General features: G+C 65.2%; 2 protein-coding genes across 2 annotated transcripts; one reads left to right on the top strand and one right to left on the bottom strand.

The window, feature by feature from the left end:
• The first annotated feature begins 109 nt into the window (after positions 1 to 109).
• LOC134425005 (uncharacterized) lies at positions 110 to 968 on the top strand. Its single transcript, XM_063169213.1, has 2 exons — positions 110 to 663; positions 812 to 968. Exons 1-2 carry the CDS (start codon positions 110 to 112, stop codon positions 966 to 968), a joined length of 711 nt encoding a protein of 236 aa, XP_063025283.1.
• A 7970-nt stretch (positions 969 to 8938) lies between these two features.
• POU4F3 (POU class 4 homeobox 3) lies at positions 8939 to 10190 on the bottom strand. Its single transcript, XM_063168390.1, has 2 exons — positions 10071 to 10190; positions 8939 to 9799 (listed from the first exon to the last, which is right to left on the bottom strand). The coding sequence occupies exons 1-2, from the start codon at positions 10188 to 10190 to the stop codon at positions 8939 to 8941; spliced, it is 981 nt and encodes a 326-aa protein (XP_063024460.1).
• Positions 10191 to 13041: the final 2851 nt, after the last annotated feature.

The raw sequence follows: 13041 nt of genomic DNA, 5'->3' as shown, positions 1-13041 counted from the left end.
TAGTGGGTAAAGCAAGTGTGCAACTAGCTCGAGATGCGCTTCTGCTACACCACTCAGGGTTATCAGTCCTCACTGCATTTCCCCCATGTTAATGGACACCCAGAGCAGGATGGGGCACGCAGCCACTGGCAAGCGCATCCTTCCTTATGGGCCGCAGCGCCCGAGCACGGCCGGGGCCCCGGCTCCTGCTGCCGGCCCGTCCCGAGCCGCGGCAGCCGGCGGGGCCCGGCGGGACCGGCTCTGCCAGGGGCGGCGGGACTCGGGTGTCCCCGCAGGCGGGGCCTGGCTCTCGCGCGGGCTCTCGGAGCCCTCGGCCCTCAGGAGTGGGCAGAGCGGCTTCGGAGCGGCGCCCCCGGGGCCCGGGGCAGCTTCACCCGGCCCTGAGCGCACTGCGGTACCACGGGCGCATGAGGAACAGACCCGAGAGAACCCAAGGTTATCAGACGGAGGGCCACGCCAGACACGGTGTGTCCGCGCTCCGCGGGCCCCGCCAGCCCCCGCCCGGGAGCGGCCCCGGCCCGGCGAGCGGGAACAGGGCCCGTCCCGCCGCACGCGGGGCCGGGAATGGAGGCGGGAGAGCCCCCGCCGGCCCGCCCCGCCGCACCCGCCCCCGCGCGGCAGAGCAGATCAGGCCCGGCCCGGCCTGGCCCAGCCGTACCGGAGGTCGGTGCCGAAACGCTCGCCCGCCGCTGCCGCCGCCTCCCCGTCGCCGCCGCCGCCCCGCTCCGCCATGGCCGCCACCGTCGCGCGCACCCGTCCCGCCCCGCGCGGGCCCCGCCGCGTCCCATTGGCCGTCCCGCCCGCCCGTCAGCGCGCGCGGGGCCGAGCCCGCGTCGCCATTGGCCGTCGCGCCCGCCGGCTTTGAATGGGGGGAGCCGGGCGCGCCGCGATTGGCCCGCGCCCCTCGCGCCTGGGGTCACGTGAGGCGCGACGCGGGGAGGGAACCGGAAGTTCCTCTCACGCCGTAAGGGAAGGGGAGGAGCAGCATCCAATCAGCGCTCGGAACCGCGTGCGCCAATCACCGCCCGCAGCCGGAGGTGCGCGCCCCCCGCAACCACATAGGGAATGTCCCGCCTCGTGACGTCACGGGGGCACGGAGCCAATGAACGATCCTGGAGGCGGACCCGGCGGCCGCTAGGGGGCGCCGTGCGCACGGGGCTCCGGGGGGAGACTCGGGGGGCCCCGAGGGATGCGGAGGGTCCGGGGGATGCGGAGGGTCCGGGGGATGCGGGGGGTCCGGAGTCTCGGGGCTCCGGGCGATGCCGGGGGCTCCGAGGGACGTGGCGAGTCAGTCCGGGAGCCCGGCACGCGGGACCGGGACGAGAACGGGGCAGCGGGGGAGGCACCGCCCGCCTGCACCCGCCCTGTCCTGGGTGCCCGTGACCCGCGCCCTGGCACGGGACAGCAGAGCGGCTCCTCCCGGGGACGCTGGGCAGCGACACCGGGAAAGCCCGGAGTTACGGGTGTGCCGTGCGGGGAGCGCTGCCGGCACCGGGAGCGTGCGGCACGGGGGGAACATCGCGCACTGCCGGCGCCGGGACAGAGTCCGGCACGGAGGGGACATCAAACACTGCCGGCACGGGGAGCGTGCGGCACCGGGAGCGCTCGGCACGGAGGGGACATAAGCGGGGCAGCTGCCGCGCTCGGTGCGAAGGAGCCCCCGGACGGCCGAGCCCGGCCCGCGTTCCCGGACGCAGTCCGGTGGTGACCGTCCGCCAGGCCCTTCCGTCCCCAGCCGGTTCTGTGATCCCGCATTGCCCATTCCTCTCCTGCTCTCAATAAAAAGATCTGTCTTTGCTTAGATCGTGACAATAAGGAATTGCTGCGGGGCCTTTTGGCGGTGCTGAGCCACAGAGACTTTTGCACACTCCGAGTTCCCTGCGGGGTCTGTATTCGTGCGTTTTGCCTGAGGCTGCTGCCCCGCTGAGGATGTGGGGCAGGTCAGGGGGTGCTGGGGCTCCCCGGGAGCCCCGTGTCCTGCTCGGGGTGCGGGTGGCACAGCCGGGGCTCGGTGCCCGGGGCATGCAGGGCACGGTGCCCGCTCGCTCTGCCGGGGCAGGGGATGCACTCGGGTGTCCCTCCCGCCCCGTCCCCACCGCATCCCCCCACCGGCCCTTTCTGATGGCAGACTTTCAAACCCGTTTTGCCCACGAGTGCTCAAATCCCTCGCACACAGTGGGGCTGCCTGTCTTCCACGCGTCTTTCATCCTCTTTTATCTCCCCGCTCGCGGTTGTCTCCATGTTTTATTGATGTCAAGCTAGCAGGAGCAGCTGCAGGGCCCTCTCGCAGGTTCGGGGGGGCTGGAGCTGCTGCTGTACGCCAGCCCCTCACCTCTGTGTTCTCACAACGTTCCAGTCAGGAATCGTCGGACTGCAGCTCCTTCAGGAGCAGGTTGTTAACGGTGAGCTGCAAAACACTTTGACGAACCTGCTGGCAGCTCCCCGTGCTGCAGGACGTGGCTCCTGGCAGCAGAACCATTTACTCTGATTGATACGCACTCCCCTGGGTTTCATTGAAACCAAGAATTCCCGTGGCTCAGCTCGCTGTTTGCCCGGACACCCTCCCTACCTCCCCTGGGCCCTGGGGTGCCAGGGGACTGAGCAGAGGCTCTGTTAATCCCTCAGGAAGCCATGGCAGTGCTCCCGGAGCTGGGAGGACATTGCTGGCCGTGCCCCTTGGGGAACGGGGCTGTGGCAAGCACTGGAGCCAGGGGAAATCTCTCCCGGGGAATCCCAAACCCACACCCGCTGCAGATCTGCTGATGGATTCCTGCTGATGGCTGTGGGTACACTGGGTGTTCAGGTTTTCCAGAGGAGTCTGCAGCCCTGGTTGCCCTGTCTGCGCTGTGCTGTGCTCCCCAGAGCCGCTGTTCCCTGGCTGGAAAGCTGCTGGCTGTGCTGTGCCAGATTCCAGCACAGAGCTGCTGCCACTGCTGCTGTGCTGCTGCCCCAGAAATTGTTCCCAGGGAGGTTTTAAACCGGGAACCTTCTCAAGTATTTGGATTTCTGTAGTTTTTTTGTGGCAGGGTCTGACTTCTCTGCCAGGCACATGGGAAGGAGTCCTGAAACCCCCCAGAGTGGGTGTTTCCTCTCAAACCCGCCCATGTTCTTGTGTTCTCTTGGTCCCAGGTGAGTGTTGTTCTTCATCCCCGTTGCAGCTCAGTGCCATGGGCTGGTTCCTGCTCCAAGGCTCCCTCTGGCTCAGTGTGGCAGCCCCGGCGCTGCTGTGGCTCCCGCTGCTGGCGCTGGCCCCTGCCGTGGGGCTGCAGCAGCCGTGGCGCTGTGTCGTCTCGGAGACGCCAACATCCTGCCATTCTTTTTTAATTTTTTCAGGTTTCAGGTTGAAGTGTGATGACAAATTAAAAATTTTGCCCTGGGCTGTCTGCAGGGCCTCTGGGCTGCTGCGGTGCCAGCATCTGCCGGGGAGAGCCCCAGCGCCCCCCGAGCTGGGCGGCAGGGGGGAGGCTCCTGCTGGCTCCGAGGCGCCCCCGCTCCCCCAGCCCCCTCCCCGCTCACTGCTGGGCTGGGGCTGAAGCCATTGGGGGTCCCCCCATCCCCTCCAGCCGTGGGGACCTTGGGGCCATGGCCGCTGTGCCCCTGCTCGGCCTTGGAGCTGGGCTGGCCCGTTCTGGGGCCATGTGAGGCATCATCTGGGCATTGTGGGCAGCAAGTGGGTCTGGGCATTACTGAAATTTAACAGGGCACCTCCCTGTCCGTGGGCACAGCACGGCTCTGTGTGCTGCACCCAGGCTCTGGGCACGGAGCTCCCGGTTCTGGTCCCAGGCTTGCCCTGTATTTACCTGAAAACATCTCATTTTTCTCTACATATGGAGCCTGCAGATTCCTTCCTACACGGAGAAATGGGGTGCAGGCTCGGCCATGGTCAGAGCAGCAGACGGGCAGGGGGTCTGGGAGGTGCCCTGGGTCAGAGCAGGGGTCAGCCCGAACGAGCTCGCTGGAGGTGACGGCTGCAAAGGGCCCAGCAGGGCAGAGCCAGCCCGGCTGCCGGCAGCAGAGCGCCTCTCGCAGCTCCTTGGGGACGGCGGGGACAGCGGGACAGCGCCGCGGGCCCAGCGAGCCCCTGACAGCATCGGAGCCCCGTGACTGCCCCAGCTCCGAGCGGGAGCAGAGCCGGGCCGGGAGAGCGCTCGGCCACACCCCGAAATTCTGGGAGCATCCGGGGAAAGTTCTCCTGTCTGAAAGCAGCCGCAGAGCTGACACTAATAGAAAAAGACCGCTAAAAAGCTGTGCGATATTCTGCTCTGCTCCCGGTCCCTCTCTCCCTCTGTTGCTGCTGGCATTTTATGAAATATTGATGCGCCTGGGTGTTGCCGCTCTCCCGTGCGCTCCGGGCCGCTGCCGCGGCCGCGCCGGCCCGGGGACGGGCACGGAACGGGACACGGGACACAGGGCGGGCACGGAACGGGACACGGGACGGGCACGGGACGGGACACAGGGCGGGCACGGGACGGGACACGGAACGGGACACGGGACGGGACACAGGGCGGGACAGGGGCGGGACCGGGGCGGGCTCAGAGCCCGGTCCCTCGGCGGAGCCGAGCAGCTCGGTCCTGCGGCCGGGGCTCCTGGCCGGAGCAGGCGGGGGCTTCCCATGGGCTTGGAGATGCCGCGCTCGCTTCCCTTCTCATGCCAGGCTCTTCTCCGGCTCCTGACCACGGGTTCTGGTCCCCCCAAGCGCCCTCCTCCAGCCCGTCCTGCAGCGGGCTCCTCCTCCGGGCTGCGGGAGCTCCGTCCCCCGGATCGCTGAGCGCGCCCGGTCCGGACGGGGCTGGCCGGGCTCCCCCGGTCCGGACGGGGCTGGCCGGGCTCCCGGAGCCGCCCCGTGCTGCCCCAGAGCAGGCAGTGGCGCAGGGTGGGCTGCGGGGACAGCCGGGGCTCCCCCGTGTCCCCTCCCCAGGGACACGCGGGTTGTGCCAGCTCGACAGGGGAAGGACACCGTGCTCGGAGCGCTGCGGACGCGCCTTCTGCCCCGGGAGAGCCGGCGCGGCCCGGCTCGCGGTGAATATTTCATGAGGCTCAGGGCTGGCTCCGAGCTGCGGCCGGACGCGCACCCGCTGCCGTTCCCGAGGCGGGCCGGGGGCTCGCAGGGCCCGGGGCGCTGGCGCTGCGGCCGGTGGCGGCTCCGTGCCGTCCCGGGGGCTGCTCCGCTCCGGCGCTCCCTGGGCTGCCCGGCACTGCGGCGAACCGGAGCCAACCCGCTCCCCAGGCCCAGCTCGGCTGTCCTGTCTGAGGAACGGCATCGGTGTGAAATCCCAGGATGCCTCATCTCAAGGCCGATTCGCTCCGGTTTCCTCGGCGGGGGCTAATGTGTTTTCCATGTTAACGTGCCCGCACGTGGCGTCCAGCCTGAGTGCAGCGCGGAGCCGCTAATCCTGCACGACGGGCACACATGCCCCGCTGGCAGGGGACAGGGCTGCGTGCGCCGCTCCTCCGGGGGCTGCGGCCCGGGCTGACCCCAGAGCAGCTCGCCTGCCTGGCGGGAGCATCCGCCCAAACGCGGGGATATGGGAACTGCACCAGCACGGTTCCACTGAAACCAAAACCTCTGCGCTCCAAACAGGGACCGAGTTATTCACTTTCCTGGCTGAGCTCCGAATGCTGAGCTCTGATGGAGGGTGGTGCCTTGGTTCCCCTCCCAGCTGTCCAGATTAAATGCAGAGATCTCTGTCCTCCAGCACTTACCAACAGTGACCACGCTGGGCTCGGGCAGCGCTGCCGGGGCAGTGCCAGGGGCTGGGCCCGGTGCTCTGGCACCAGCACCTGCTGCTCTCTCACCCCGGAGCCCCAGCTCTCCCAGCTGCAGACCGTGGGGACCACAGCTCGCAGCCCGGGGCCCGGAGCAAAGCCTGGGCAGCAGCAGAAACCTCTGTCTTAAGGAACATTTTTCCTCTCAAACAGAATGTGTCTCCTTGGGAGGACAGAGGTCCTTGAAAACCCAGGAGAAGGGAAACACTGAGGGCAGAACGTGTGGAGGAAAAGGGGACTGGAAGTTTGGGATTTTGCAGCTGAAAACCAGTTTTCTCTGGGAAAGCAGCATGGCTGCAGCTCCAGCTCTCCTTGCCAGTGGCTGCTTCTTGGACCATCATGAGCATGGGCCTGGCTCTGCACCCGGCCAGGACGCTCAGCAGGTCCTGCTGCTCCCACAGGACATTGGTGGCTGATGGGGACATGCACACACCCACTCACGCGTATGTGCACACGCATGTGCACACACACACACACACACACACACACACACACACACCTGCCCCACAGCACCTGCTGCCTTGCTCCCGCGCCCCCCGAGCCCCTGAGCCCTCTCTCCTCTCTCCCATCCTCCTCACACATGCTTTTGTACATCTAGGAGCTCCCCCCAGCCCCCTCGTGTTATCAGATGTGCTGCTATTGATTTCCTCCCTGCATTTGTTTTTGTTATTCATTATTAATGGGATCATTTTTCCATCCTTTGTGCATGAAGGCAAATTTTGTGTAAAAATCAATTGAGTGAGCAGCGCCAAGGGCTTGTTTGGTTTTCTGTGCTTTCTTCTCCTGTGCACAGGTCCCGGGAGACAGAGAGCAGGATATTAAGGAACAAGCATGGAATGGGAAAAAAAATAATAAATCAATTGTTAGTGGTTCAGAAACCATAGACAGGGAGTTTGCTGCTGAGTGTCTCACACGTGTACTGGGTATTTCCTATTTCCGCAGGTTTCCCTTTCCCCTTTATCTGGGCCGTCACTGAAAGGGAATTCCCTTTCTCCCCAAATTTCACCGGCATTTTTCATTTCACCTGTGGGAGATGGGTTTGTGCATGGGGTGTGTTTTGAAGAATCAAGTGGATCCCACAGACCTGCTGCCCAGGACAAGGAGCCCCAGCTCCAAGAAAATCCTGATCCCCGGGCACCAGGAGAGAGAGACGGGGCAGCGGGGAGAGGGGGCTGTGATGTGGCGGCCGCTTCCCACCAACCCGCAATTGGAGCCCCGGCTCCATCCCGCCTCCCATCCCCGGCTGGCGATGCTCGCTGGCCCCGGGGCACTGCTCGTTATCCTGAGGGCAAACGCGGGCAGCTCCTTTGTGCCCCTGCAGCATCAAATACCGGTTCCGAACTCTTCCGCCGGGCTGAGAGGAGTTCATGCGCAGCTCCAGGAAGATCAAATCCCTTCCTGTATCACTGTGGGTTTACCCCAGAGCGCCAGAGCTTTGGGAGCCAAACCCAGGGGCAGACTAAGGCACAGTGGTGACCAACCAGGACGTACCTGACCTCCAGAGTAAATCTCAAACGAAGGGATCAGGTCCTGTGTGTGAAATCTGGGCAGAGCCCCCCGTCCAGAGCCCTGCCCGGAGCAAAGGAGCCGGGAGGGAGGGTGAGCTAAAAGGTCAAGGGGCTTAAGGTGTCCCTGGTGAGCCTGTTGGAGGTGAGGAGGAGCTCAGAGGAGCAGCTTTGTGGGACAGTAGCTGCGGGTTCGGGAAAGTTCGTTTAGGATTTGTTTTGCATCATTAAGGCACTCTCCGGAGCTGTGCAAAAGGGACAAACACGGAAGCGTCCAAAACCCACAAAGCTGGGCAGCCCTAGAACAGCGCCAAGAGAGACAGCGGCGATCCCCTTGCCGAGGTGGGGACAAGCCCGGCCCGGTGTTCCCTCTGCCGGAGCGCAGGACAGCGGCGGGGCGGTGAGCCGTGCGTGAGCGTGTTCCGCACCGCCGGATGGGAGCGGGCTGGGCGGGGGTCGGACCGGGCTTAACCCGACCCGGGGGGCCCGGATCCCCCCGAGAGCGGTGATTTCTGCTGCAGCGCGAGAGGCGTGAGGCTGCGGTGCCCCGGGCAGCGGCACCGCCGGGATCTGGGCTGGATCTCCATTGCCGTGCCAGGAAAGGCTCCCGGCCCCGCTCCCGCCGCCGGCCCCGCCCGGCACGGCCGCGCCCGCTCCTCCGGCGGGGCCGGTCCCAGCCCGGGGCAAGGCGGGGGCAGCTCCCGGACACGCACGAGAACGAGGGAAGAGATAAAGGCATATCCTACCTGTAAAAACACGGGCCTGGAGCCCGCAGCTGCGGGGCAAGATGCCGTCGGAGCTGCCTTCTTTATAGTGCGGAGGGCAATTAATATTGCGCCGCCCTTATTGTAAATTTTCAGAGCCCACAATATAATGTAATGGCATTAGGGCATTTTTTGTTAAAGGACATTTGATTGGGGAAAAATCGCTGAGGATGATTGGGAAAACGCGATGCGAGGAAGAGAGCTACCCGCGAGGAAAAGGTGAATTCGTGAGATCGTTTCCTGGCGGGGGAGGAGGATGAGACCCAGTTCTCAAGTTCGATGTTTGCCACTCATTGAAATGCTAAAGTGGAATATCCTGGGGAGGCTCACGCTTCGAACATTAATCTTTAATCGTTAAGGTGCTTCTGGGAATCGCAAATAAAAGCCCTTTCCCCCTCCTGAACACATTCAGAAGCGAACCCGGCATCGGTTTTGGCGGGGGGATGTTTCGGTTTTCCCGGGGCCGGTCCCGTGTCCCGCCGAGGGGCGTTTATTAGGGTGCGATTGCTCTTGCAGGTCATTTCGGGGGTTCCCGTCGGCGCTGCGGCGCGGGGCGGCGAGGAACGACACGTCCCGGCGGGTTGAAAAATAAAGCTTTATTGGGGAGGGGGCGCGGGGCTCGTCCGCCGCGGCGGGACGGGCGGGACGGCGGGCGCGGGGGGAGCGGCTGTGCCCGGGCCGCGCCCCGGAGGCCTCGCCCGCCGCCAGCGCCGTTCGGGGACCCGCGGGATGCCGGCCCCGCCGCTGCGCTCCCCGGCTCCGCGCCCCCCGGGCCTCTGTCCCGGGCCGGAGAGGGCAGGGCCGGGCCGGGGGGCGCTCAGGGCGGTCCGTCCCGTCCCGTCCCGTCCCGTCCCGTCCGGTCCCGGCTCCAGGGCCGCCGCCGGGGCGGTCGGGCCGGGGCCGTCAGTGCACCGCCGAGTACTTCATGCGCTTCTGCTTCTGGCGCTGGTTGCAGAACCAGACGCGCACCACGTTCTTCTTGAGGTCCAGCTTCTCGGCGATGGCCGCGATCTTCTCGGCCGAGGGCCGGGGCTGCAGCGCGAAATACGCCTCCAGCGAGCGCCGCTCGGGCGCGGCGATCGAGGTCCGCCGGCGCTTGCGCTCGGCGCCGGGCGGCGGGTCGGGGCCGGCGGGGCGGGCGCGCCGGGCGGCCTCGGCGCCCTCCAGCCAGGCCTGGAGCACCGGCCGCAGCGCCGTCATGTTGTTGTGCGACAGCGTCAGCGACTCGAAGCGGCAGATCGTGCTCTGGCTGAGCGAGCCCACGCCCGGCAGCTTCAGCGCCGCCAGCGCCGCCCCCACGTCGGCCTGGGTCACCCCCAGGCGCACCCGGCGCTGCTTGAAGCGCTCGGCGAACGCCTCCAGCTCCCGCGGGTCCGCGGCGGGCGCGGGAGCCCCCGGGGCGCCCACGGGCACGGGCAGGGGTCCCGCGGCGGCGGCGGGCAGCGGCGGCGGCGGCAGCGGCGCGGGCAGCGCGGGGGGCTCGGCCAGCCCCGCCACGGCCAGCGACGGCGAGAGGTGCTCCAGCAGGTCGCCGCCGTCCAGCGCCGGGTGCGGGAGCGGGTGCGGGTGCGCGGCGAGGGCGGCGGGGTGCGGGAGGGCGGCGGCGGCGCAGGGGACGCCGCTCATGGCGTGGAAGGCGGCGTCCGGCTTGAAGTGAGGGTGCAGGTGGTGGCCCTTGGCGTGGGGGGCGAGGTCCGCGGCCGCCAGCGCCTCGGCGCGGGCCAGCAGGCTCTCATCGAAGCTCCCGAATATATTGCCCTGCAGCTGCGAGCGAGAGCACGCATGGCGAGGTCAGTGGGGAATTCTGTCATCTCCGGCTGAAAAACCGGCCCCGGCACCGCGGGTCCTCCCCGGAGCTCAGGTCATAAAAATTAATAGGAATTCAGCGGCCCCGCTCCGCATGGCGCGGATCAGGGGCGGCGCGGGGGGGCGCGGAGCCGCGACGCGCGATGGTGCTGCCGACATGAAAAAAACATTAACCCGGTGCCTGTCAGAAAACGCGGCTCAGAGCGGGAATTGCGCCGCATCCACGTACCTGCGGGGCCGGGAGGCAAACTCTGCGCATCGCCTCGCTGCCGGCGTGCAGGCTGGGGAACTTGGGCTCCTGGAGGGCGGCGGGCACGGCGAAGGGCTGCTTGGCGTCCATGGCCATCATCTCGGCGCGGCCCGCGGGCGGCAGGCCCCGGGCACGGGCGCGGGGCTGCGTCTGCCCGCGGCACTGCCCGAGCGAGCGGTGTCGGGTGGCGGAGCTCCGCCGGCGCCCGCCCCGCCCGCGCTTCCGCACTCATCTTACACCGGCCGCGCACGCGTGATGCGCCCGGGCAGCACCGGCGGGGCACGGGCGGAGAGACCCTCCGGTGCCCCGGGCCCGCCGCCCTCAGCCCCGCCTCGCAGCCCCGGCCGCTCCCGCTGGAATCCCGCCCTTCCCTCGGCAGGCAGGTCCCGGGGAACAGGGGAGGAGCGGGCGCTTCTCCGTGCGCTAAACCCGCGGGCTGGCGGTGGGAGCAGAGGGGCCGTCCCCACACCAGCCCCGGGAAAGCGGCTCTGGAGTTGGCATTGTTCTACTGCTGAGCGGCCCTTCCATTTTTGCTCTCCCAGTCTTCACACTTCTTCAGAAATTACTGTACTTTGAGGCACCCGAGATGCAAATATTTTGCAAAATTCGAAGTTCTTAAGCAAAAATAAAACCTAGAGATTTAAAGTTTCCAAGTCTTATAAGCCTCGGTAAATACCGAGGAGCGGAAGGAGCTGCTGTCTGGTTTCTGACAAACTGATCGCGGGCAGGGAAAAGAAGCGGTGCTGCTGTGGTGAAACGGGTACCTTTGGGAAACGCGCACCGAGCCCAGAGCGCAGGAACAAGGACGGCTCGGGTCCGTCCGTGCGGGAGCGGCGGCGGCGGGACGGGAGCGCGGGGAGCAGGAGCGCGGGGAGCAGCACCGCGGACAGCGCCGGCGCCGGGGCCACGCTGCTCCCGGCCCGCTCCGCTCCCGGCCCGCTCCGCTCCCGGCCCGCTCCGCTCCCGGCCCGCTCCGCTCCGTGCCCGCTCCGCTCCGCTCCGTGCCCGCTCCGCTCCGTGCCCGTCCCGCTCCGCTCCGCTCCCGGCCCGCTCCGCTCCGCTGCCGCCCTGCTTCGTCCCGTTCCGCCCCGCCCGGGGTCCGCCGCCGCCGGGCCGAGCCGAGCCGGGCCGGGCCGGGCCGGGCTAGCGGCTCCCTCCCACCGGGGGAAACCGGCGCGTGGTGGCGAAGCTGCCTGCCCTGATTTATGATAAAACATTTAAAGGAAATCATTTATATTTCAGAGGCCCTAAATAGCTGCATGAAAGTTTTATCTGAAGTGGCACCGCTTTAAAGGCGGCCCTGCTTGGTGGAAGTAATTAATAGAGGGATAAATTTCAGGCCTTTGTTTTGTTTTGGTTTTAACCCTCCCTTTATTTAGGGCTGTCCGTTGACGCCAGCACACAGGAAGACGCGGAGGGCGGATGCAGAGCCCGGCTCACGGGCCCGGCCCCGAGGGTGCTCGCACAGGACTGGCAGCTCGCTTTCCCCGTCTCTGCTGTTGCTTCAGCCTCTCCCCGGTGCGGAGAAGCTGCCGGGACCCGCACGCTCCTCCTGCCGGTGCCGCTGTCGCTGCCACACCGAGCACGGCCTGCGCGACCCCAGCGCCGCTGCCACAGCCCGGAGGGTCCCTGTCCCTGCCCGTGCCAGGACAGCTCTCCTGGCCTCAAGCACGGCCCTGCCTCCCCTCCCGCAGGGCTGGGCCCGCAGCTGCTGAGCTCCCTTTAATTAATGCTGTAAAATATTGATGCTCCTGGCCCTGCCTGCTGCCGTTACACCTTACAGCCGGGGGAGAGGAGTCCAAAGGATAAACAGCAACAAGTTAAAGGAGCCCAGATGGTTTGCCATCAGAAACTGTCTGCAGACTCAGAGGTGTCACTGCAATGGATTTCAGAGATCATTCACCTACTGGTAAATAATTAATGACATTTCTGGAAGAAAAAACCCAAACACATACTCTGATGAAAGTGACTCACTGGAAATCTGAAGGCAAAAGTCAGATTAAAAGCATGTGCTATTTTATCCTTTGTCACAGCTCATGGATTGTTATCAATTTTCCTAACACATCAACATATTCTATTCTTATTTAGATTTTAATTCAAAGCTCATCACAGAGTAGTGCCAATAATTTCTAGGTTTCATTGTGTGAACTTCAAGTTGTTTAAAAAATATGCAGTACACACTGATACAGGAGTGATGTCCTGTGAAAGTTTCCTGGGAAGTTTGAAATAAAACCACGAGTTATTTAATCCACAATTCATGCTGGTACCCTCTCTGCCACGGGCTGGGGGCAGCACGATGTGTTACAGTCACAAAGCTGACAGAACTGGAACCTTTAAATGTTCAGAACAGCCCCAGGATGTGCTGCACGCCCAGCCCCTCTGGAGGAGGCAGCTGCAGTGTCTGCCAGTGAGGCAGCTGAAGCGCACACAGCTCACACAGGGACTGCTCCCTGCACCTTCACTCGCTGCACCTTCTCCCCTGCTGCTCCTGCTTTGGAGCCTTTGCTCCCCTCCCCAGCTCCCCTCGAGGCCTGCCCAGCTCTCACTGTCCTGCCCTTGTGTTTGTCTTTGCTGTGGGTCTGGAAAAGAAATCCTGAGTCAAGGTTTATGTGATAAAATAACTTGTGTGGCTAAAATGCAGCCAGTTACCAAAATCGCGGAATCAGGGGATGGTTTGGGTTGGAAGGGATCATCCCTGGGCTTTGCTGAACCTCAGGAGGTTCCACTGCTGGGGGTCATGTGCCTGGTCCGTGTAGAGGAGGCCTAGAGCTGACTCTGGAGTTCCTCTTGTGAGCTGCAGAGCCCATTTCCAGCACCCCAGAGCTGCGAGCCATGCTGCACCCCGGATGATGCAGTTGTTCCACTGCACAATCTGATCGAGGAAATATCTCCAGTTACCCAGACAGTCAATTATTCATCAGCTAAATGGCCAAGCATCAATTACCTGGCC

Source organism: Melospiza melodia, chromosome 14, assembly GCF_035770615.1.
Source record: "Melospiza melodia melodia isolate bMelMel2 chromosome 14, bMelMel2.pri, whole genome shotgun sequence".
Lineage (NCBI taxonomy): Eukaryota > Metazoa > Chordata > Aves > Passeriformes > Passerellidae > Melospiza > Melospiza melodia.
Note: the sequence above shows the minus strand (reverse complement) of the source record. Positions and strands in the feature narration are given on the sequence as shown.